We start from the raw sequence: 16,045 nt of genomic DNA on the forward strand, positions 1-16,045 counted from the left end.
ACAAAGATTCTCACCACTGGGCTGTTTGGTAGCATCATGATAGATGGTGAAATGATTGAGATTGTAAACAGCTTTAGTTTGCTTTGGCTAAACAATCAACATTCTTCATACCAGCAGCCAGGAAATTAGAAGACATATTGAGATGGGAAAGTTTGATGCTAGAGACCTCTCCAAAGTACTGAAGAGCATTGAGATTAAGGTGCACCTGATACAGGCCTTGGTCTTTGCAATCACTTGCTATGAGTCAGAGAGCTAGACCGTGACTAGGGATGATGGAAGGAGAATTGATGCCTTTGAGCTGTGGTGTTGGAGAAGAGTATTAAATATACCATAGACTGCTAAGGGAACAAATAGGTTTATCCTGGAGAGGGTTAAACCAGGCTGCATCTTGGAGGCAAAGATTCTAAAGCTTCATCTCACATATCGTGGACATGTTGCAAGGAGGGGCCAGTCCTTTGGAGAAGGACATCAAGCTTGGGAGGCTGGAGGGACAGCACAGGAGAAGAAGACCCTCAATGAGATGGATTGATTTGATGACTGGGGTAATAGGTGTAGGAGTGTCAGAGACAGAGAGAATATAGCAGGGATTAGGACTATTGTACATAGGGTCGCTATAAGTTGTAGACAACTTGACGGCACATAAGAATAACAAATGTTTTTGTATACTGAGTTAGAATTGACCCACTGTTGACCCTCAAGTGGGTTTTTAGAGGCAGTAAATCACACAGTAGGAGACTGCCCATGCTTCTCCCATTGAGCTGTGGTTGATTAAAATGCATGCCTTTGGGATAGGCCCCCGGGGACACACACACACACACACACACACACACACACACACACACTCTTATGAAAATATGTTAAAAACTTATATAATAGCAAAATACTAAAATCACATACAATTAAACCAGGATAGAACAGACATTCTTGCTACTTAATTTTGGAAGTCCTTAGTTCAGTAATCTGATATTGGAAGTTCTAAAAACTATATTGAGATAAGATATAGAAATTTATGAAAATATTGGAGAAAAGAAAAAAAATCTCTTCTGTAATTGTCTATTAAGAAAACCAAGAATATCTGAAACTGATACAAAAAAGAGAAAAAATTGTGGTATTTCTTTAATATTTGAAACCTCGTGAATGTACAAAATATTGAATTTCTAATAATTGGATAATAATAAATTATGCTAGAATAAATTTAAAAGAACATAATATATTTGATAACTTATACATATAATAAAATTTTATACATGTAATAAAATTATATTCAAGGCAATTTAAAAACTGAACTCTTACAGTGTTGTATGGATGGGAATACTTTAGTCAAAATTCCCAAACTAAGAATATAGACTTCCCCTGACTTTTATACAAGTATCCTTTCTTATTGTAACCTATCTTAACATTACTAGCAAAACTGTTGACTGTTAAGTAGGTTCTGACTCGTGGTGACCCGACGTGGGCCAGCATTAACTGTGATCCATAGGGCATTTGGTGACTGATTATATTTTGAAAATAGATACTAGGCCTTTCTTCCAAGGTGCCTATGAGCAGACGCAAATGACAAACTCTTCCATTATTGACTGTAGTGCTCCTCAGTAAATGGCTGTTGTTGTTGCTATGTCTAGTCGGCAAAAGATATTAGTTGTTGTTAGATATTATCAAGTCGACTATCACTCAGAGTCACCATAGCAACAACTAGTATGAATGAGTTAGTAGTTTGCCTGGTTTAGTGAATTAATGTTACCAATGTTTACCTGCTTGATGGACGCAGTATGATCTTCTGTTTGTTCTCTCATTCAAATGAGCATTTTTCTCCCTCTGCATAATCAGAAACAACAAAAACAATCAGATTTCCAAAGGTTTTTTTTTCCTTTTAGCTATTATTTTTATATAAGATACTGAAATTTAATAAAATATTTTAATAATTTCTCTTAAATGATAATTTAGAAAAATCCACACATTTTTGTTTACATTGTATATAAAACTTAACAAAACAAAATGCAAAGAAACTCAAATTTTTTTGCTGTTGAATTGGAACAAATATCTAGTTTCCCTTCAGTGGGATTTGGGATTGGAAAATGTACAAATGTGCACAAAATGGTTTCCTATTACCAGAATTGGAGGAATGTTGATCAATAACCTTTGTTATGCAAATGACACAACCTTGCTTGTTGAAAATGAGGATGACTTGAGTGCTTGCTGCAGAAGGTCAAAGGCTGCAGCCTTCAATATGGACCGTATCTTAACATCAAGAAAACAAATGTTTTCACCACTGGACCAATAGGCAACATCATGAAAAATGGAGAAAGGATTGAAACTGTCAATGATTTCATCTTACATGGATCCACAATCAATAACCTAGGTGCCAGTAGTCAGGAGAGCAGAAGTATTGCATTGGGGAAATTTGTGTTAGTGATCTCTCTAAACTTTTTAGTAGCAATGATGTTAGTTTGAGAACTAAAATACACCTGATTCAGGCCATGGTCTTTTCAGTCACTTGTTATGCATCTGAGAGCTGGGCAATGAATAAGGATGACAGATGAAAAACTGAAGCCTTTAAGCTGTGGTGTTGCAATAATGACTACATTATGAACAACCAAAGATGCAGTCACAGTGCCCCATGGAGATAAAGATGATTAAGCTTTGTTTCACATACTTAGGGCATATCGCTAAGAGAAGCTATCACTTGGAGAGGGATATCATTCTTGGAATGGTAGAGGGTTAATGAAAGGGAGGAAGATCCCCAACCAGGTGGATTAATAAAGTGACTGCAGCAATGGGCTCAAATGTGTCATAGACTGTGAGGACGTCACAGTATAGGACAGAATTCAATCTGTTTTTCAGCGGGTCACAATGGGCTCATTTGACTTGACAGTATCCAACAACAACAAAATGCACAGAAAAAGATGCTCAACTTCCTCTTTTGAACCCCTGGTGTATTCAAACTGCTACAGAGGCATTGCCTTTGAATTAGCAGTGAAACTCCCTGTAGACTATACCAGGGAATTCAAATGCCCCTTGTATTAGGCATCCACAAGGCCATTTAATGACTTCCTATGACTCCAGTGACTCAACTTATAGTTGATTTACAGTCATGCCTAAGATTTAAGACTACTTATAACAAACAAGTTGGTCCTAGAGAGGGTGAAACCAGGTTGCTCCTTGGAGACAAAGATTCTAAAGCTTTATCTGACATACTTTGGACATTTTGCAAGGAGGGACCAGTCCTTGGAGAGGGACATCATGCTTGAGAGGGTAGAGTGACAGCACAAGAGAGGAAGACTCTCGATGAGATGGATTGAGTCAGTGTCTGAAGCAATGGGGGTAGGTGTATTGGAGACAATAAGATTGGCATGGGATAGAACAGGGTTTAGGGCTCTTGTGCATAGGGTCACTAAGAATCACAGGTGACTCAGTGGCACATAACAACAACAACAACATTGTAAAAAGATGCACAATTGACTCAGAAAGGGAAATAGAGAGAAAATGAATTTGAGAAATCCAGATATTTCTTTATACTATCACCTGTGAGAAGATATATTTGAGGGTGTTCATTTTTACAGCAGTATGAAATACAGTATATGTCTGCATTGCTTTTGCCTCGCAAGTCCATTAGAAAAATACCAGCACTCAAGATTTTTTTATAAGAGGATAATCTTGTAAGGTCTTTACTTTGATCCATAGTTAGCACATATAGTAAGAGCAGTGAAGAAATCAAAAGATGTGTTGCATTGGGAAAATCTGCTGTCAAGGACCTCTCCAAAATGCTAAAAAGCAAGGATATAAATTTAAGAACTAAGGTGCACCTCATCCAAGCTATGATCTTTTCAATTATTTGTTATGCATATGAAAGTTGGACAGAGAAGGATGATGACAGAAGAAGAATCTATGTGTTTGAATTGTTGATTTGGAGAAGGATATTGAATATCAAAGAACAATTAAGTCTATCTTGTAGGAAGTTCAACCAGGGTGCTCCTTAAAGACAAGGATGATGAAATTTTATCTCACATATGTTGGGCATGTTTTTAGGAGAGGCTAGTCTTTGGAAAAAGACATCACACTGGGGAAGGTGGAGGGTCAATGCCAGGGGCTGACAGGCCAGCTATTTCTTTTATGAATGTTCAAATTAAAGGTGCATTAAATTTAAACAAGACCCAAAATATAAGATTACATTTATCCCATCTAATTTTAAGTGCCATCTAGAAAACAGATTTTATGAATTGAAAACTAATGAACTCGGACCAGACATGTTGTAGGATAGCACCAACGACAGCACACATGAAGAAAGTGAAAGGTTATTAAGGAAGGAAAGAAAGAAAAGGATAAACTGGATGTTCAAACTGTGCAACTTGGTGTAGGATTTAGAGAACCTCAACAGAAAATGTCAAAGTTTAGCTCAAGAAGACAAAACAAACTACTGAAATGTTCAGAGCTGGAGTTACAAAACCAAAGAGGAAGAAGCACATCACTTGGCATTTCTGTAGCTGAAAGAACTGAAGATTCAAGCCTTAAGTTGCAATATTGAAAGATTCCTTGGGGAAAATGTTGAGTAGTTTAGGAAACACCAAAATTAAGTGGAATCTCCCAAGCAGCACTGATGGCATGGACTCTACAAATTAATGGATTGCCAACTGAAGTATTTCAGTAGACGCAACTCTTAATAGGTTCCTTTATCCATGGCAATAAATTTTGAAGATGGCTACCTCCTGGCCAATCAACTTGAACAACTGTGGATCTGCGGCCGTTAAAAACAAAACAAAACAAAACAAAACAAAACCAAAAAACAACCAAAAAAACCAAACTAACAGAAAATAAAAATTATAAAATAATGGCATAACTATCAGACAATGAAGTCTTGATGAAGTAGTTTTTAAATGGCTAGAGCAGTACTTCCACAGACAGCTAGCTATCAGTTATTCAAGATGGATTAGAAGAGACCATGGAATGACAGAAATCATTGCTAAAATCACATGGATCTTGACTGCAAGTAGAGAATACCAAGAAGTTGCTTACTTGGATTTTCCTGACTATGCAAAGGCATTCAACTGTGTGGATCATAATAAGTAATGGATACCATCAAGTAGAATCCCAGAACACTTAAGTCTGCTCAGGAAAACAAAAAAATTCACTTGAATAGAAGAAGGAAATGTTGCATGGTTTGTAATTAGGAAAGATTTACATCAACATTTCACTTTGTCACCATATCTACCCAATCTGTGTACAGAAAAAATGATCCTAGAACATGGAATGTGTTCAAAGAAGAATGTGGCACCAAGTTTGGAGGAAGGCTTTTCAACAACTGAGAGTAGGAGCAACACAACTTTGCTTACAGAAAGTCAAGACTTAATGCACTTACTGATGTCACTCAAGGATCTTAGTATAGGTTTTGCTTCACCATAAAGAAACAAAAACATTCTCACAAATGGATCAATAAAGAACACAAACATAAATAAGGAAATATTGGTGTTGTTTACATCAATTTCATTTCACCCAACACTCATGGAAGCAGCCATCAAGGAATTAAAAGACATATTGCAATGGAGATGCTAGTTATTATGGATCTTTTTAAAGGGCTAAAGAGTAAAGATTCCCATTTAAAGACTAAGGTGCAGTTGACCCTGAACCATGGTATTTCTAATAGCTTCATATGTATTTGAAAGTTGGAAAATGGATCAAGAAGATAGACAAAAATTGATGCTTTTGAATTTTGTTACTGGCAAGAATTATATTGTATGTATGTACCATGGTTTATCAAAAACAAAAGCAAATCAGCTTCGTAAGATATAAGGCCAGAGTGCTCCCTAGAAACAAGATGGAAAGACTTTAAATCACATACTTGAGACATGTTATAAGGACATTTTATAAGGAGGAGGCAGCCTTCACAAGGATATTATGCTTGACAAGTAGAGGTTCAAGAAACGTGAGGAAGACTCTCCATGGACTGGATTGATATGGGAACTGCCATAATGGGGATAGATTGTGAGCACAGTATAGAATTCAGCAAGGTTTCAGTTTGCTGTACTCAGGAACATAGAGTCATTATGAGTCAGAGTTGACCAGGCACATTAAATGGCAACAAAAGTTATTATTCTTTTGAGAAAAAGTATTTACTATGTCCTAAAATTAGTTATCTCAAAAACATATAAGGAAATTATCCAGAAAGTTAATAAACTTAATGGGACTAGAAGAGTATATTTTTCAAAGCTAATAATATGAAAAAAGTTTAAGGAGAGTTGAAACACACAGAATTTATCCCTGAACACATGGATATATGCCCCTTTAGTCTTGATCAAGAACAGCAGGCACTCTAGTGGAGTAGAATTTATTCTTGCCTTCCCACCCTCCCACAATAGCTGTGTCCAGGCCCTTAAGAGTATATTTTTTGAAAGTGATTTTTTTGACATTAAAAAATGCCTTCAGCATTTTAAAAAATTGATTATATATCTGTGACCCTTCAAGTACTTATTTAAGTCACATGGACTATAAAATTAATATACATATTACCCAAAGCAAGTTAACAACTAAATTTGGAATGTTTTTTTTAGAAGAAAATTAAAAGGCCTTTCAGATCTGTTGGCGGATGTGAGTTTGACCTCAAATTGTCAAAGTTGTTAAGAAATTCCTTTATTAGACTCTTTATCCTACTTAATGTTGCCATTGACAAACTTGTACAATGCTCTCTCTCCAAATATAGGGTTGCCAGATGTTTGTTTATAATAAAATCATACTAAAAAAGCACAGTGTAGGAAATATTCAATATCTTACAAGTGATACATTTTGTGGCCTGTCAATTATAATATGACATGGGAAAATTCTATCACTTTCCACTCTGACAGAATTTCTTTGGGGAAGAAGATTTAGTAAATTTTCAGTTTATTGAGCTCTCAAAGCGTATTAGTTTTCCAGCAGAGCTAAACCAGTTTACACTGTGCTAATAGAACCAAAGATGGTGAATTTTTATTATACTAGTAAATTGGCAACTCCCCAGTTAAAACAATCTTGGAAGCAGTAGTGGCATCCACTTCTAAAAAAGCTTGAACTTGGAGACTATGAACTTGGAGAAACAATGAAAGTTATACAAGTGTCAGGTCTTTCATTAATAGGGTCGCTATGAATTGTCTACTATTTGATGGCACCTAACAACAACATAGAGAGAACTTGTTGGCCTAGTGGACAGAAAGTAATACTACCAAGCCAAAGGTGGATGATATTAATGTGCAGCCCTCTGACCTGGTTTTAGTTGGTTTTTAGTCAAACATTTTTCTAAGTGGTATAGTACTGGTCTGTCCATTTGCTGTACAGAGGTAACTCGTGGTTGCTGTGATGCTAAACACTGTGGCACTGATGTGTCAAATTTGCTAATAGTTACCCATGGTGGACAGTGTTTGGTGGAGCTCCCCAATTAAAACAAGCTTAGAAGCAGGAGTGGCAACCACTTCCAAAATAGCTTGCCTCCAAAAACTCTTATAAACATGGAGAAATGATGAAAGTTATACAAGTGTTCATGTCTTTCATTCTATAGGGTTGCTATGAGTCATCAACGATTCAACAGCATTTAACAACAGTAAGCTTGTAAACCAAGAATTTTATAACTGTAATACCAAGCTAACAACCAAGAAAATACATATCATTTCCAGAGGCTATACTCTGAGTCCTTATAAATAACTTTCCAACAACAGGGCACTGATCTCGGGTTAAAAGAGTTAACTCTTTCTGAACAATCAATCAATCAGCACTAGTAGAAAAATGATTCAAAGCAGTTGAATTTGATGTTTCCTGTGAAGGTTGAAGGTAAGGATAGAAATTATGCAATTAATAAAAACACACTTTAAAGATTTTGTTGTACTACAATTAATTTCAGGGAAGTCACCATTTTGGATGTTTCCCTTATTAACAAGATTTATTTTTATACCAATGCCAATCATATGCTGTACCTCATTTCTTCTGTTCGTGTTTGAAGTAAAAGCACAGTTACATGCTGCTTCTTCTTTTAAAAGATTGATATAAGAATCCGAAATGCTGGATAACTTTTTTGTGGGTAAAGTTTGATCTGAAGTGAGTGAATCTTGATCTGAAATGTTTATAACTCCTAAAAGAAAAAAAATAAATTGAAATGTGAAAAAATATGATACAGTTAGAGCAATGGTGATTTTCTGATGTAAAGGGTTATTCCAAAAATCTCCCTGCTTAGAAAACATAGACCTGGAATTACTACCATTAGGTATTTATACGTTTGAGTTGAGGGAGCATCTCCTCCAAGGGAAAAATGACCTTTTCTCATGTTCGTTGCCTACATATTTTCAGTGATTCACCACTGCCTTCAGGAATAATCTGAAATCCTAACCTCTGATGCTTATTTAATTTATTATGCCAGCTTAATCCCCTGCACTCTCTGCTGCTCTCTACCAAAATTTCTGTTTGCATTTTATTCAGTAGACAGTGGAAAACTTAGAATCAAATGAGTACAGAATAACCAAAATTATATTTCTGGAAGGCTGCTTTAGCAGCAAAAACATTGATTTTTTAAAAAGGAAAAGAGATTAAGATAAATCTATTGCACTTAACAAGGAGGGAAGAAATAAAACAGGAGCCTTGTGAATGCCAAGAGAGGAAGACCAAAATAATCGAAGAGGTAATTCAGGGAGAAAGGGACTGATTCTTACTGCAAAATACAAGAAAGGTAAAGGTGAGTCAGATTTTGCATCTGAGTGAAAAGAGGATGAGAGAGAGGATAGATTTATCTTATATGCATTCAATTTGAGATGGAGAAGACTAGAGTTCTTTGTGTGTACATGAAGAGCAAAATTTTAGAAGCATGGAGTAAGTAAGTATGGTACTCGGGTAACATCTAGTCCATTCCAGGAGATACAGGTGATAAGATATATTTCCAAGGGGAAAAAATGAGGTGGGTATGAAGATGGTGTTCTGAATCACAATATGTCAGGAGCTTCCTATATCTAACTTTATAAAAAGTCACAGTGGAGATACTAGCCTTTTCATATTTTGCAATTCCTTAAAGCTTAATCAGTCCACAATCACTTAAACCCAAGCCAAATACAGCCAAACCCACTACTGTTAAGTAAACGCAAATGTTCCATATGATTTCTAAGGCCGTAAACCTATATTGAAGCACAGAGCCCCATCTTTCCCCTGTGGACCTCATGGTGGTGTAATCACTCAAAAATAGGTGCTAATTATAATGAACTTTAAATTATCTTTTAATTTATAAAATAAGCCTGGTTTTTATGAAGAAAAATATTTAATACGAAAAATATATGATGCAATTATAGTTTTTACTTAACATGCAACAGGCAAATTCATAATATTTTTCATTTTCTTACCTTCATCATCACAATGACTTGATTTTCTAGTTATCACTACATCATTCTATATGGGTGATATTCAAGAGAAAAATATTTATTAGTAACAACACTCAAGCAACCAAGTGAAGATTTTTGTTTTTTCCTCCTTTAACTCCCAACTCTCATAGAACAATCAAAGACAGTACGTATTATCAATTTATGACTAGAGAACTTTCACAGATCTCAAGTGTAATTTAAAGCTAAATGCAATGTGTACTAACATATAGATTTGTTCCAGCTTTAGTATTTCATATCTAACTTGCATTCCTTTATTATCAAGAACTATAGTCTAATCCAATCCAGTATAGCCCAACCCAATGATTATTAAATATAATTCTTAGAAACAAAATAAGATCTATCATTCCAAACTCTCATTTTACTGTTATAATGTGTCTGTGTCCTTCTATATGACTGGACAATTAGTTCTCAATGGGAAACAACTAACTTAAGATTTGCATCCTGTGTTACCCAATTCCATCTTGGTGCCTTAGCATAAGAACTGGCTATTAGTGTATGATCAGTAAATATTAGCTATTATTATAGCATACTCTAAGGAGGTAGCTCTTTCCCAGTCACAGTTTGAGCATATTCTACTACTCCTCCTCCTCTCCTCCTCCTCATAGGGATATGAGCCTGTTCATTCATAAATGAGAACATAAGAATGGTGCAGGATAGGCAAAGTTTTGACCTATTGATCATACATTACGTGTTGCAGTCAACTCCACAGCACCTAACACCACCACTACCAACATTATAACAGTATAATTACTAGTTTGAATTAGCTTCTGTTAAATTGCACTGGGTATCCATGATAAAAGTTAATTCCCTCTCATCATAATGTCCTGCAGGGTCACCCATTTTGAATGATATTGCATGAGTTCCTTGTTTACTGAATTGAAACAGATGAGGGAGAGAACAGTTTAAAAGTGATATATGATAGAATATTATGAGTATCACAGGAATCCAGAACTAAGGATGCATAGTGGAGTGCATTTGGGGTGGGGGTGGGGGGCAGGGTCGGGGTTGGGGGATTGTATACCAGCGAAGAAGTTTATCTTTTGCTTTTCAAAGAGGAGCGAACTGGGGGGAAGAGGGGTAAAAAAAAGTGCGACAATGAATGAATGAAAATCCAAAATCTCTGTAAATGTTCATTAAAATTAATAAAATAAAACTAAAAAAATATTTAAAAAGTCAATTCCCTCTCTGTCAGTGCTAGAAATAAAATTTCAAGTATAGCTTCAAATCTATCCAACCAAATGTTAGTATGCTAGGGAAGTATATAGATATAAAAGTTCATAAGATAAGTTGATGAACATTATCCAAAAACTTAGGAGACCATTTTATACCTTTTTTTCTTTACTGTTATCCTGTATATCGACTTGATTAAAACCTGAAGTTGTCATTTTTTGGACAGGGTTCAGTGAATTACTTTGAACATTATTTGTTGCAAGTCCTAAAAGTGAAAGGGGAAATAAAAAATAACCTTATTGAGTAATATAATAGATTATTGTTCTTTTTTAAAAAGAAAATGTGGTTGATGATTAAAAACATTGATTTTCTTCTCTGACTGGATATATAATAAAGACAAGGGACATATATAGTAGTAAGCCTTCTTCTACATTATTCTCAAAGTATAAAATACTCATAGTAGACTATGAAATAATAAATATGTTGAATGAAAGGCAATGAATAAAGGTGAGAGAAGAAGAACCAATGCCTTTCAGTTGCGGTGCTGAATATCCCATGGACTGGTAAAAGGACAAACAAGTATCTAATGGAAAATGTGCAGCCAGGATGTGCTTCTTCGAAGCAAAGATGGTGAAAATTTGTCTCACAATCTTCAGGCATGTTGTTAGAAGGGATCATTCCTTAGAAGAAAATATGACTGATGCCAAAGTAGAGGATGACCTTTAAAGAGATGGACTGACTCAGTGGCAGTAACAATGGTCTTGAGTATATTAGAGATGGTGAGAGTGGCAGGGGGTAACAGCATACTAATCCATTGTTCACAGGGTCACTATGAGCATAGTCTACTTGACAACATTTAACAACAACAATAGTGGGCCAGTGAGTAAAGAGTTGTGCTGTCAATCCAAAGGCAGGCAGCTTGAATCTACCAACTGCTGAGAGAAAGATGGGTAATACCTTTCTGTATGATTTACAGATTGTGAAAAACCACTGGAGACTCTGTTAATGAGTTGCTTTTGACTTAACAGAAATGAGTGAGTGAAAACATGTTAATTTGAAAGGCTTTATACTGAATTAAAGAAGCATGCTTAACAAGTTTAATACTTTATGATTCATTTATATATATATTTGTTAAAGGGGACAGATCAATGGTTACCAGTTGCTCCCAGGGATATATGGATGTAAAGGGATACCATGAGGCAGATTTTTAGGGTATTAAAATAAATCTGTATCTGTGTTTGAGATATTAATATACATATATTAATCTTTATTAATCTTTAATGGGACACACAAAATTTCCATTTTATTACATAAAAACCAAATAAATAGCTTGAAATAATTTTTTGACATGTGAATATATATATATAGTCAGAAATAGAGAATGTTGGTTGGTTTCTGGACTGCTGAAAGAATCATTGTTATATCTACTCTTCCCATAACAGTATAAATGTTGTTAATTCTGTAAAGAATGCATATATAGAGTTCAAAGATGAAATAAAAACTGTTGTTATTGTTGTTGATTGCCTTCAAGTTGACACAACTCATAGCAACCCTATGAACAAAAGGCCTGAAGCCTTTCTATAACTATCAACATTTATCAAAGTTCATTGAGTTTCTGGAAGCATGGTGTTTAGGAAATAGGTGCCAATGCTGAATGGAAGAAAGATACTTTTAACAAGAAGTGGTAACTCATTATCAAGATTATACATACACAATAACTTAAAGGTGATTCTCCAAGATATAAAATTTAAATAGGTTCTCTCCAGATGTAGATAAACATTATTTCAGAAAAAAAATTTTCATGGAAGTTGCTCCCAACTGTTTTTATTAAACTTACAGACCCATTTCTAGAATCCAGTTATACCCGGACTGAGGAGGAATAGCAACATTTTCTTAGCATCCTTTTGTCAGGTGACACTGGGAGTTTATTACAACAATAAGACAAGTCTAACTTGCAATAAACCCTAATTTTTTACAAGATTATTTGCTTGCACTAATGGCTCAAAGTTAAATGCATTAATTATAAATTAATAATTGATAATTTGGTTTTATGGTATACATTTAATTGCTGTGGTGTTGGTATTGCCATAGTCATGTTTGTATAGTATTGTTGCTGGGTTGTTAAAAGCCTTTCTGGACTTTACAAATAGGACTCATGATTCTTAGAATGGGATTATGGGAACCCCAGTTGTCCTAAAGTAAAGACAACTTAGCCAAAGCCAATTCTGTCTCTCTCCTGGTGTGACATAGAAAGATATCATTTTGGACTTTTTTTCTTTAGATTTTAACTGATAAGGATAAAGAAATTTTTAAAAATATTTTAATTTTATTTAGAAATATGATAGTGGAAGTTCATAATATTTAACTTTAGAAAGTGTTATACTGTTAGGAGTGCAGTATCATAAAGATTTTATGCTGTCATTTTGCTTATGACTTAACCTAGTAAGCTCTAGTGCATAACATGAATAGACTATAAAATACAAAAGAATAAAAGAAGTAACTTTCCAGCAGGTTTTATAGTGATGCTGTAATTAATGCATTGAATTTTTAAACCATATCTAAGTTATCTAAAATCACTTAGCCATTAAAAAGATAATAATTTCATCTACTGTGCACTTACCAACAGCAGCTCTTAAACTTGCTTTTTTCTAAAGCTCTGGTTTAACGCCAAGCTCAATATAGTATATAAGTAGCTAAAGTATTGAATTCAGGTGGCAATAAAGGCTTTATGATTGTTGGTAAGTGTAATTTTTTAACTAGTTATTTGGTAAGAGATTATAGAGAATTTATCCTCATTAAAAACCAAAGAAGTCATTCCTCAACTGTCACTTCCCTCATTGTTGCTATTATGTACAGTTGAGTTAAGACTAACTCATAGATGGAACTCCAGAGGATTTTTAGAGGCAATAAATTGTATGGCAGGAGATTATCTTTCTCCTGTGGAGAAGTTGGTGATTTGAACAACATGTGATTGGGTTGGCAGTGCAATTTTTTACCACTATTCCACCAGAGCTCCCTAGTTAGTATTTCTTAGCATAATATGCAATTACCATTTGCTCCTTTATTTGCAGGATAAGTTGTTCCATCACCACGTCTCTTTTTCTTTGAAGTAAAAGCTTGAAGAGATGAAATAAAAAAAACCAAACCAACATTCATTTTAAGCAATTATAATGAAAGTATTATCCATCAAACAATAAATATTCTTCCATGTCGAAAAGCATATGAGTCTTACGTGGGGTTGCGAAAACAATTTGGAGATAAGAGATGTGAAATGAGAGAAAGAAAAATTACCCTTGGAATACGGTGTCCTTAAATTAAAAGTCATATTTTGAAGGACAGCATTTTCTTCGAACAGAGGGAGAAGCTATATTCACGGCCTTTCCTCTAAGTGATTATACACACCAAAGTATGACTTCGTTGGAGACCCACCAATTGGATGTGTTTTAGGGCCAGGCAGAAACAATCATACACGTTTATCTCATGTGAGATATAATATCATTATCTTTACTGTGTCAAAGGTGGGCAAAGCACCCTCAGTGTATCTGAGCACAATCAGTTGTCAATAGAGATGTAGATAATGATTTGTCCCACACCAGATTATTGCAGAAGATACATTGCATTTTCTCTTCTTCTGTTTTCCTCTCTAGAATCTAACTGATGAAAAATTACATTACTAACGTGGTATAATTCAACTTCTTTTACAAAATAGGTTCTCCTTACTCTTTTTGTTTGTTTTTATAATATAAACAAAATTCATTTATGAATTAATTCTTAAGGAAAAACTTGGAGTAGCAAATGTCTAGGAGTTCGTATTTAAAACTTTTAAACTTATTAAATGTGAAAGTTAACACTAGAAATTGGAGGGACATATTCCATTGTTTTGTCTAAGGCAAGGTGCTGATAAATCTTGCCACAATGAACTGAGCGGACTCATCCCCTTTAGGAAGTACGTAGTCATCATACGTACTGTGCCACATGCTTGTAAAGAAAAAACCCTGGGAATTTAGAATACCAATGGAGTTTTGAAAAAAGGCCAAAACTGCACAACTTTTAATTTTTGTGGTCTTTTATGGGTTCCATGGGAAGGACTCTTCCAGTTAGGATTATCTTAAATGAAATAGAACAAACAAAAAACTTTATTGAGTGTTATATGAGTTGATGTTTAAAAAATTACAGGACTTTATACATGACCATCGTGGTGGTGAGTAGGTTATTCTAAGCTATAGAAATGACATAAAGAAAGGCATACAATTTTGAAAGAAAATAATATTTTCATAATGATCTATACCTTAATTTGACTGGACAATGAAATAAATTGAGGGTACCTTGGACTGCTAGGAAAACAAACAGATTCATCCCTGAAAGGGTTAAACCGGGTAGCTCCCTGGAGGCAAGGATTCTGAGGCTCCATCTAACATACTTTGGACTTGTTGTAAGGAGGGACCGGTCATTGGAGAAGGACATCATGCTTGGGAGGGTGGAGGGACAGCACAGGAGAGGAAGGCACTCTATGAGGCAGATTGATTCAGTGACTGGGCTAATCAGGATGGGTGTATCAGAGACAGTGCGATTGGCACAGCACGGAGCACAGTTTAGGGCTCTTGTATATAGGGTCACTATGAGTCCCAAGAGACTTGATGGCACATAACAACAACAAACAACAACTATATGCTGCAGACTGTGAGGCTCATTACCAAAATATTTTCAATGTATTAGCTTTGATTCCCATTAATGAATCTGTGGCTCAAAGAGGATAAAACATTTTATCCAAGGACATGTAACTAGTAAATGGTGAGGAAGGATTTGCAGGTCAGCAACTTGGGTCCAGAGGACATTAGGCTGAAACCATAGCTGCCTTTTTCAGGGATAGAGCATGAGATAAAGTTAAAGAGCTACATGTGAAGTAATCTGAACATCATTTAATAAGTAAAGGACCTTTTATTTTTTTAGGTTTTTTTGAGTAGAAGAAGAAACCATCATAAAAGTTTCAAGCAGCAATGAGCAAAACTGGTAAGGAATCTGTTGGAGTGACTCAGGAGGCTCTGGTCTAAAAATGGGCTTACTGTGATAGCTGTGAGAAACACCATCATATTATAATAGCAGCATATGAAGCAATCATGCTATTTCCTGAGACCTGCTGTTGTTAGGAGTGTGACTCATAGCAGCCTTATGAACAACAGAGCTGAATGCCGTCCTCTGTCATGCCAGCCTCACAATCTCTGGCACTATTGAGCCATTGCTGCAGTCACTGTGTCAGTCCATCTCTGAGGGTTACCACCTCTTTTACTGCTGCAGTCACTGTGTCAATCCATCTCTGAGGGTTACCATCCCTTTTACTGCTGCAGTCACCATGTCAATCCATCTCTGAGGGTTACCATCTCTTTTACTGCTGCGGTCACTGTCTCAATCCATCTCTGAGGGTTACCACCTCTTTTACTGCTGCAGTCACTGTGTCAATCCATCTCTGAGGGTTACCACCTCTTTTACTGCTGCAGTCA

At 35.5% G+C, this 16,045-nt stretch overlaps 1 protein-coding gene across 1 annotated transcript in view; it reads right to left on the reverse strand.

Annotated features, from left to right (window-relative positions):
* The window catches only part of FSIP2 (fibrous sheath interacting protein 2), a 101,276-nt gene that overhangs the window by 62,288 nt on the left and 22,943 nt on the right, over positions 1-16,045 (reverse strand). The window contains exons 9-12 of the mRNA XM_006878945.1: positions 13,598-13,663; positions 10,706-10,812; positions 9,339-9,384; positions 7,910-8,086 (exon numbers count right to left, since the gene is read on the reverse strand). Of these exons, the coding sequence (XP_006879007.1) occupies positions 7,910-8,086; positions 9,339-9,384; positions 10,706-10,812; positions 13,598-13,663 (396 nt within the window). The remainder of the gene's footprint in view (positions 1-7,909; positions 8,087-9,338; positions 9,385-10,705; positions 10,813-13,597; positions 13,664-16,045) is intronic.

This window comes from Elephantulus edwardii, unplaced genomic scaffold (genome assembly GCF_000299155.1).
Source record: "Elephantulus edwardii isolate Elephantulus edwardi_28Jun2011 unplaced genomic scaffold, EleEdw1.0 scaffold00001, whole genome shotgun sequence".
NCBI lineage: Eukaryota > Metazoa > Chordata > Mammalia > Macroscelidea > Macroscelididae > Elephantulus > Elephantulus edwardii.